The following is a 10,384-nucleotide window of genomic DNA, read 5'->3' as shown; positions in this document are numbered from 1 at the left end:
TGTTTAAAATTAGCATTGCACATGCCAGATATTGGGGAAATGACTCCCTTTTAAAAGAACTGCAAGAATTTTCTAACCAGCATTCAATGTGAATTTATTTATTCCTTGTTTGTTTATATTGATCAATTCTACTCTATTCTTCAAATGGGGGGCTAACTTAAGATCAATAATAAATCATTTTTAAAATGTTAACTCAATTTCTGCTCCAAATAAGGTTTTCCTCTCCTTGCACTTTCAATGTGATATAGAGAACTCATATTACATCTGCACTTAAATTAAATACCGCTTCAGGGGTATCGTGGGTATTTTTTATTTTTTTTTTACATTTTGGATAGGATAATCCATTTTAAATGTGTTCTAATATTCATACTTTAACCAAAAAAAAAGGATCACAGAATAGTCTGGATAGTGGCAGTAGACTGGTGCTAGAGATTGTTGCAGCATAAGCTACTATGCTGTACAATAATCTATATAGTTTAAATATCATACCAATGATGTATAGGAAGGTAGAAATAACGGAGGAGATATATTGGCCCCGTTTATCCTGTATAACAACAGCAGGAGCTTCTTCCCTGTAAGAACAAAACATTATAAATAAGCATCAAGTGTTAATGTTCTGGCAGAACTGCAGAAGGCAACATTATGATGCACCTTGTGATTGAGCAGTGACAGCCAATGGTCTTCATGTTGGTGGGGATATCTGGGTTATGTTTGGCAGTACAGCTTCACACCTTGGATAGCTCCTTTCAGATCTGGTATAAAATCCAGAGCGAATTCATAGTGGACAGCCACTAATGTGGGACTCCTGGCTATATTGTTACTAATGACATCAGTGGTCATGATGATAGGACATAAGTTACTGTTTATTTTTTTAAATCCTATCATATCAGATAAAGGAGAGATGCCTTGGGTGGGCAGATTATTGAGGCAGCTCTAGATCCAACAATACCATGGGTATGACTCTCTGAGCATGAGGACACTTCTTAGACCCACTCGACCCATGAAAATCATAAAACCACATGAAATACTAAGATCCTATGAATAAAAAACTTCCTTGCAGAAGTTACTCGAAACTAATGCGCACCTCAATTTTCAAAACACTGAAACCAAAGAAAAGTTTTTGCTGACAAATAAAATTTGCAGCAGTAAAAAGTGTACTCTTTGTAATTTGGCCAAAAAAAGGTGCCCACTACAATTGCTGCTTGCTTAGAATTCCTTCTTTAAAGGCCAAAGCTTCCAGAAATGGAAAAGAAAACCTTGGGATGCATCATGCTATATAACAAATCCACTTTAACTGCCCTGGCTCAATGTTACAGAATCATGTAGTCTTACAAAAGTCTTGAGCCTTCTCTGCCAAAGAATATTGGTGGCTCACCAAACTACAAATCCCAGGATTGCATTGGGCCATGCCAATTAAATTAGAGATGACATCCCTCAGATAGAAGCTCTAGGTACTCCTGAAGCAGCTTCCCCTTTTGCTTTGGCTCAGCACGAAGATTTCCATCTTATGAAAATCTAACGTTCACCCTAATGTTGGCAAGATAATTAGCCAAAAAAAGTGAACATTAGATTTGAGATAATATGGTAGATAACTTCACTGATGATTAATTGGTTGATTGGTTACCCCCTTGATGGATTGTCACCTTGTTGTGGTGAGTGGGCTTGCATGTTCCAATGAACCTGCGGGCGTAACAACCAAAGTCATGCACTCCCAGGGGGGCCCGCAGGGGAGATTCCAGACTAAGCACAATCCAAAGACCTCAGTGGCAGATCAGCGGAAGATAACATAGTACATGTTACAATGGCTGTGAAGGCAGAAGAAAGATGCAATAGATTGAGAAGCCACTATTGTCGTGTCATCCACGCCACTGGTTGGGACCCTCACTCTGGGAAGACTGTGTGTTGATCGGCTGTGCACTGATCTCCACATATTAAAAAAAATCACATACATGCATCTTCTAAGAAATTGGAATGCCATTATACTTGGATAATGAGAGATCACCTAAGTAAAGTGATTGGTTACATGCAAGGGGCTTGTGGTCATTCACTGGGCTGGTGGTTAGCAATTGGACTACATGCATCTCTTCTTATGGTATACGTGTAAAACTAAGCTATAAAAGGTGCCTGATTTCCTTGCTTCAAGTCTCAATTTATTGGCACTCATGAACTTGTGAATCTCTGTGTTCTGAATAAATGACTTGACCAAACCGATGACAATTGCCGGTCTGTATCTTAAACTGAACAGTATAGTGACCCCAGAGATAGATTTCTGAAGCTCTTGTTGCCAAATGGAACTAGGAATTCTGTTATAGAACTGGTTGATTTCTCTAAATGATTGCAATGATTATATAACACATAAAGTGGCTCTTTTTGCTTTGATCAGAAAGAGAGAGCTAGATAAAATTTCCACAGATTGCCCCAAAGAAACAAAGTATTGCTTTGATTTTCATGTTGGCAGCGTAGTACTTCATCTATAATGTGCAATGCTTTATATGAGTTTGGTAATAACTTTTCTTACTGTTTTGTACTTTTTCTCTTGAATGTTCTATATATTTTAAAGCAATTCGTAGTAGCCTTTGGCTAGCATAATAAATGTATTCCACTTTAATAAAATATAGTTGGAAGCATATAAAAACATTGAAGTAGTATTAAACAAATAATAATAATAATAAAACTATTTAAAACATACATTTAACCAGTGCAGAAACCTATTTACAAAGAATTGTTGAAAAACAATTAGGACCCTCTGACAAGATTTTTACTTAAACATTTTCAGTTCTAAAAGCCTTTTGGAACTCTTTGCTCATTACTTGTATTAATAGCTGACTTGCAAATAGAAATATGGTGGTCCTGGCTGTCTGAAAGACAATCCTGTGGCCTCATCTACACTGCCCTGAAATCAGTTTGAAACTGTATTATGGATTACTACAAGGATGGGAAGGAGGAAGCCATTCTAGCCTTCCTGGGGCACATCTACACTGACCACTTACGTCAGTTTGAACCTGCATAGAAGAAAGTGGTTTTTGTGTTTGGATGGTGAGATTGATTATCCTGAAATCAGTTCAAGGCCTGGATCGTGATTACACAAATCAGAGAGATGTGTTTATAAAGCCATTGTCCTCCCAACCCTGCTCTACGCCTGCAAAACCTGGATGGTCTATAGACATCACACCAAACTCCTGGAGCGTTTCCATCAGCGTTGCCTCAGGAATATCCTGCAAATCTCTTGGGAAGACAGGCGGACAAATGTCAGCGTGCTGGAAGAAGCAAAGACCACCAGCATTGAAGCAATGCTCCTACGCCATCAACTCCGCTGGACTGGCCACGTTGTCCGAATGCCCGATCACCGTCTCCCAAAGCAGTTGCTCTACTCCAAACTCAAGAACGGGAAATGTAATGTTGGTGGGCAGGAAAAAAGATTTAAAGATGGGCTTAAAGCCAACCTTAAAAACTGTGGCGTAGACACTGAGAACTGGGAAGCCCTGGCCCTTGAGCACTCTAATTGGAGGTCAGCTGTGACCAGCAGTGCTGCGGAGTTTGAAGAGGCCCGAATGGAGGGCTTAAGGGAGAAACGTGCCAAGACGAAGGAGCGTCAAGCCAACCCTGACCGGGACCGCCTTCCACCTGGAAACCGATATCCTCATTGTGGGGGAACATGCAGATCAAGAATAGGTCTCTTCCGCCATCTATGGACACACTCCCAGGGTGGAAGACAATCATCCTTGAACTACGAGGGATCGCCTAATAAAGTAAATAAAGTAAGTAAAGTGTTTGTCTATATTTGTCGTTTGTCTCATACCGTGTTTCCCTGAAAATAAGACAGTGTCTTATATTAATTTTTGCTCCCAAAGAGGCACTAGGTCTTATTTTCAGGGAATGTCTTATTTTTCCATGAAGAAGAATTCACATTTATTGTTGAACAAAAAATGAACATTATATACTGTACAGTAGTTGTCACAAATCAGCATAACCAGACAAACCGTGAATCCTATCAAGAATTTATTGTTATTACTATTATTTCCATGTACAACAATCAATGGTACATATATTTACCAATCCTGCATGCTCTGGTGTTCTGTTTGGCAGGCATGCTTCCAAACAAAAACTTTGCTAGGTCTTACTTTCAGGGGAGGCCTTATATTTAGCAATTCAGCAAAACCTCTGCTAGGTCTTATTTTCCGGGGATGTCTTATTTTCAGGGAAACAGGGTAGCATTGAATGTTTGCCATATATATGTGCATTGTGATCCGCCCTGAATCCCCTTTGGAGTGAGGACAGAATATAAATACTGCAAATAATTAAATAAATAAATTGACAAACAAAATGGCCCTGGTACTATGTTTTGGATGGCGTGATTTTAATTGCTGTTTTTAATTATTCATGTTTTAATTATAGATTTTTAACTGTAATTGCTCATTTGATATGTGTGTATGGCAACAAATTGCTGCCTGTTGTAAGATCGCCTTGAGGCTCCTCCAGGGTTGCGAAAGGCGGGATATAAATATGGTAAATAAATAAATATTCAATAAAACCATTTGGGTGAGTCTCGAATGAATGTGGTTTGACAGCACTTTAAATGCTATGGAATCGTGGAAGTTATAGTTTCCCATGGTTTTTAACCTTTTCTGCCAACGAGTTCTTGTGCCTCATCAAACTCCAACTCCCAGGATTCCCTAGCATTGAGCCATGGCAGTGAAACTGATCCCAAACTGCGTCAATTATATAGCGGATTGATGATGATAAATGGAAGCTCTTATGTGTGCCCGTGATCTGGAGTTACCTGCAGAACAATAACATGCCACTCAGGTTTGCAGAAAAAAAATACAGGAACTTTACTGATTTAAAGAGATCAAAAAACAGTAGTATTTACAATGATCCCTCTGATCACTTACAGAAGTCCACAGCCATAAATAGTCCTTTCTCAGTCCATGAATCTGCTTCAGAGAAGAATACAGTCCTGGTACTTCTCCCTCTTTTCTCAGCAGCAAAAAGGCCTCAAAATAGCAAGGCCTCTCTGAGTACACAGCTCTCTTCAGCAGCGTACTCAGTCTTTACTGAAAAACTTGTCCAAACAGGTTCTGCAGCAGCAGAACAGAAACAGTATCAAATCAACCCCCAGTTCTTTGCGGGCTCAGACTTGCGCTTCAATTTTCAGTTAACACATACAGCATCTTGCCTTTGCAAACCACGACAAATTCTACAATGTAGTAGATGCATCCTCTGTCAATTAAGGACTCGCTGCCACTGTAACCTGACGGCGGAGCAAGGTTTTCCAAAATCTCCCCCTCCCCTTTGCTTATTTTCCAGGTGCCGCTTCCATTTGTCGAGAGGGGGATTCACCGTAACCGAGAAGCCGAGCCCTTCATAAGAGTGGGTGGTGGTCACCCCCCCCCCCCCGTAATAATAAAAACACCCCTTCCCCAATTCTGATGGTATGCCCCACCCTCCCTCGGTTTAGCCCCGCCCCTTCAAAGCAGAGGCTTTGGCGAGTCGTCCTGCTTCTGCGCAGGCGCACACAGGAGTTCTAGCGACCGAGGGCGGGGCCTCTCGTTTCCCTCAGCGACACGGGGGAGGGGGGAATCAAAGATGGCGGCGGTGACGGCCCTGGCTGAGCTGGCAGAGGCCGGTGCTGAGGAAGGCGGCGCAAGAACCGCCACAACAATAACAACAACAAAGGCGGCCGAGTGAGCGCCCCAGCAGAGCTTCCTGCCCCACCTCCAAGCGGCCCTTCCTCCTCCCCGCTGTGGTAGTCGCCATGGAGGCGGTGGGGGCCGGGGAGGAAGGCGAAGAGCCCCCCAAAGGCGTCCGCGTCCTCGGCTCCGAGCTGGTGGAGAACTACACGGTGAGGAGGAGGCCGCGGAGGGGCTTTCCCGAGGGATGGTGGCCAGGGAGGGAGGGAAAGAAAGGAGGAAGGAAGTCCCCCGAGGAGGGACGGCACTTTGAATGCTGCTTTCATTGCTTTCTGTGAGGTGCTCCATCACCAAGGAAGCCGGAGTCCCACTCAGGTCAGACCTTAGCTGGGATAAGACTGCGTCCAGTTCTGGGCACCGCATTCCAAGAAAGGTATTGACAGGTCAAATGTTTGGAAGGCAAGCCCTACCAGGAACACCTGAGGGATCTGCCTGTGTTTACCTTGGAGAAGATGAGGCTTGGAATTCAGCTAGTTGGAGAACTGGGATGGATTATTCCATGAAACCAGAGGTTGTCAGTCAGGCATGGGCCAACTTGATCCCTCCAGGTGTTTTGGACTTCAACTCCCACCATTTCTAATAGCCTCAGACCCTTTCTTTTCTCCCCTCAGCCGCTTGACCAAGTTGGCCCATGCCTGCTATAAGTAGTACTGTTCTTGTTGAAGGTTTTCATGGCCGGAATCACTGGGTTGCTGTGAGTTTTCCGGGCTGTATGGCCATGGTCCAGAAACGTTCCTCCTGACATTTCGCCCACATCTATGGCAGGCATCGTCAGAGATTGTGAGATCTGTTGGAAACTAGGCAAGTAGGGTTTATATATCTGGAAGGTCCAGGATGGAAGAACTTTTGTCTGCTTGTGGCAAGTGTGACTGTTGCAATTAATCATCTTGATTAGCATTGAATAACCTTGCAGCTTCAATACCTGGCTGTTTCCTGCCTGGTGGAATCCTTTGTTGGGAGGTGTTAACTGACCCTGACATGAATCAAGGAACAGCACCCAAACAAGAATAGAGGAACATGAAAGACACTGCAGACTAACTCAGCCAGAGAAGTCAGCCATTGCAGAGCACTTGATGAACCAGCAGCATATTATTTGAGAACACAGAAATTCTGGACCACGCTAACAACCGCCATGTCAGACTACACAGAGAAGCTATTGAAATCCACAACCATGTGAACAATTTCAATTGAAAAGAGGAAACCATGAAAATGAACAGTAAATAAAGAACAACACTCAGAAGATGGAATTCCAGACAAGAAACAATTGGGGCCAGCTTATAATCAAGCTGGCCAATAGCAACATTCACATTTGCCTCAGGTAGACAAGAGTTCTTTCTCCCACCATGAACATTCCAAAGATTATAAACTTCATTTGCCTAGTTTCCAAGAGACCTCACAACCTCTGAGGATGCCTGCCATAGATGTGGGTGAAATGTCAGGAGAGAATGTTTCAGGAACATGGCCATACAGCCTGGAAAACTCACAGCAACCCAGTACTGTCTTGTTCTTTCTTCCCCAAGCTCCTTACCTTTCCTTTGCTTCTATTCCTCTTCTTTTGCTTTTCATCATAATTGTTGTCGTCATCACTATGACACTTTTGTCCTGTTTTTCCACCAAAGAATAGAGTTTAAACAGGCTAGTTCTAGGCACCACAATACAAGAAGAACATTGACAAGCTGGAATGTGTCAGAGAAGGATGACCAACAGTCTGGAAACTATTCCCTATGACGAATGGCTTAGAAAGCTGGGTATCTTTAACTGGAGATGGAAGACTGAGGGGGGACATGATCGCCATGTTTAAATATTTGAAAGGATGTCACTTTAAGGAGTGGGTAAGCTTGTTTTCTTCTGCTCCAGAGACTAGGGACCCTTGCACACAGCCATATAACCCAGAATGTCAAGGTTATCTGAGTCCACACTGTCATATAGTAAAGGCAAAGGTTTCCCCTTGGCATTAAGTCTAATTGTGTCCAACTCTGGGGATGGTGCTCATCTCCATTTCTTAGCTGAAGAGCCAGTGTTGTCCATAGACGCCTCCAAGGTCATGTGATCGGCATAACTGCATGGAGTGCCGTTACCTTCTCACCGTATTGATCTACATATTGATCTCACATTTGCATGTTTTTGAACTGCTAGGTTGGCAGAAGCTGGAACTAACAGTGGGAGCTCACCCCCCTCCCCGGATTCGAACCACCGACCTTTCGGTCAACAAGTTCAGCAGCTCAGCGGTTTAACCCGCTCCGCTACCGGAGATTCCACACTGTCATATATTCCAGTTCAAAGCAGATAACGTGGGATTTTATTCAGCTGTGTAGCAGGGGCCTTGGACATGGAGTGGTGGATTCAAATTGCAGGAACAAAGATTCCACTTAAGTATTAGAAAAACCTTTCTGACAATGCTTCAAGGATAACAGTGGAGTCCCTCTTTCTGGAGGTTTTTGAGCAGGGGATGGATGGCCATCTGTCATGGGTCCTTTGATTGCATGTTCCTGCATGGCAGAATGGATGACTCTTGGGGTCTCTTCCAACTCTATGATTCCATGAGGTTTCCATCCTCGTGGTGCAGAAACAGGGAAAATCCCATCCAGAAAATGTCACACATTTGGGGGTGCTTTGGGGGGGTGTCATCCCGTGGGTTCCTCGAAATCAACTAGACGTCCACCAATAATGGGGGACTTTCTGCCCTCTGTACATGTACTGTTCTGAGGTCAGAGCTTTTGGCTTCGTGTTTCCTATTGTGTATTTGCACTGTTGAATTAATGCAGTTTGACACGCCTTTAATTGCCATGGCTCAATGCATTGGGATCGTGGGAGTTGGAGTTTTGCAAGGTCTTTAACCTATGCCAAATCATGCTGCTGCCTTACCAAACTACAGATCCCAGTTCCACAACATTGAGCCTTAGCAGTTAAAGGGGTGTCAAACTGTGTTCGTTCTTCAGTGTAAACACACCGACATTTCCTTAGGTTGGAGATTTGCATTCAGATAAGAGGAGACCAGGAATTCCCAGAGAAAGAATTGAGATTTCCAAGATCTCTATCCATTTGGGGCTGATATTTGGATTGTTTGTCCCTGATTTGAAATGTAAGCAGCATTTCAAATCTCCAAAAGACCCAAGTTCTGATGCTGACTTCCTGAAAACATTCTCATTGTGTCCCACCCTTTTCATTCCATCTGAAACACGTCTTTGAAACTGGATTGAAAATATAACAAACATGTGATATGTTTCGGTATATGATAAAAATGGGGAAAATATGTGTCCCTGGGCTAGATCAGATTCAGTGTATGAGCAATTTACACAACTGTTGAGGCATCCTTTAGACATCTATAATCATTTTGAATGGTGATGCAAAATGCTTTCATTTGCGTAACACTAGTTGTAGTAATACTTTTGTCATGACTACTGTCATTTTTTACAGAGTTAGCTATGCAAAGCAGTACATGCCATTTTGGGATATAGCATATTCACACACTTCAAATTTAAACATCTGAGATAACGGTTACATAACTGAAAATGGATATGCTTCTCAATTTTTTCAGTTACCTAAGCCATTTGCTACAATGCTACAGTGCATCCGTGTCTATTTCTAGTGTTATGATTTTGGTTTTTTTACAGTATGAAAGACTGTCATACATCCATTTAAAAGTGCTACTTACATTCTAGATCTGATTTTGCCTTAAAGTAGGCTTTACTGATTTCTCTGAGATTTGCATTTAAAATGTTCAGAATCATTGCCTTGAAAATGCTTTATAGAATGCTCAGCATTAATTGTGAGACACTTAGAGAAGACAGAATGCAGTGTGGTGATTTTGGAAAATGGCCCTGCTTTGAATATTTAGTATAGGTGAAGAGAAGAAAAGCAAACAACTGAAATACCTTACTTTTAGTTTTTAGGTTTTGGCCTACATGCAAGTACATAGTGACATTATAATGCTGGACCCAGTCAAAATTGGGAGAAAGTCTCTTGACTTCAGGGTTGGCCCTCTCATTAGACAAAGAGAAGCAGTAGCTGTGTGTTGGAGGAAAAACTGATTGCTAAATAATCTGCCTTAGTCCCAATTCTATTTATCAATCCAGTTGCTTTTTGTCCATGACCATAAGTTATTGAGTAACTGTGGTTATAAAATAACATAGTTACAAAGTCTCATGTCTGCAGACTTTTCCTCTCCATTCCATACTAGAGATAATCTATAAATATTTTTATAAAATTTTCTCCTCTCACCCCCTTCTTTTCCTCCCTCCTAGATTTATCAAGCATTGTGTCTGATGAAAAGATTTGCATGTAAAGAATATTCTGGGGGTTTTTTGGTTAAAGGTATTATCACAACATGGTTAGTGTATTGCTGTTCCCTGCCATCGTAAAATGAACAAATGAAGAGGCTGCCTGCTAAAACAGAATCACAAAAAAGTAAAGAAAATATTCCAAGTGTAATACAAGGTAATACTGAGTCCTCACTGATATATGGCATAGCAAGACTCCATCTTTGTAAAATCATGTACTCCCAGCATTCCAGAATTTATATGCAACATAGGCTTACTGTTCATGATCTGTATGCTGTTGCCTGTAACCCATTTATTCTTGCTTGGCTCTTTCAATAGCTGGGAATGGCTCAACTGAAAGCCCCCAACTGTTAGCTTAGTGGGTTAGATTAATTGGGAGCAAAGAGTAGGGAACTCCACAACAAACCAGGTTTA

General features: G+C 42.1%; 1 protein-coding gene and 1 long non-coding RNA gene across 8 annotated transcripts in view; one reads left to right on the top strand and one right to left on the bottom strand.

Moving 5' to 3' along the window:
- Positions 1–2,581: 2,581 nt before the first annotated feature.
- Positions 2,582–5,487, bottom strand: LOC134296081 (uncharacterized). Its single transcript, XR_010002658.1, has 2 exons — positions 4,893–5,487; positions 2,582–3,741 (listed from the first exon to the last, which is right to left on the bottom strand). It is a non-coding gene; the product is annotated as an uncharacterized LOC134296081 (long non-coding RNA).
- Positions 5,488–5,543: 56 nt separating this feature from the next.
- nisch (nischarin) overlaps positions 5,544–10,384 on the top strand; it is a 37,518-nt gene continuing 32,677 nt past the window's right edge. For 3 of the 7 annotated variants that reach the window (XR_010002655.1, XR_010002654.1, XR_010002656.1), the window contains exon 1: positions 5,546–5,842. Coding sequence is in view for 3 of the 7 variants with exons in the window: in XM_016991586.2 (XP_016847075.2) it covers positions 5,756–5,842 (87 nt within the window). In the remaining 4 variants the exon portion in view is untranslated. Of the gene's footprint in view, positions 5,843–10,384 lie in introns of all 7 variants that reach the window. The other 4 variants (XM_008105143.3, XM_008105142.3, XR_010002657.1 and 1 more) reach the window with 3 other exon arrangements.

This window comes from Anolis carolinensis, chromosome 2, assembly GCF_035594765.1.
Source record: "Anolis carolinensis isolate JA03-04 chromosome 2, rAnoCar3.1.pri, whole genome shotgun sequence".
NCBI lineage: Eukaryota > Metazoa > Chordata > Lepidosauria > Squamata > Dactyloidae > Anolis > Anolis carolinensis.
Note: the sequence above shows the minus strand (reverse complement) of the source record. Positions and strands in the feature narration are given on the sequence as shown.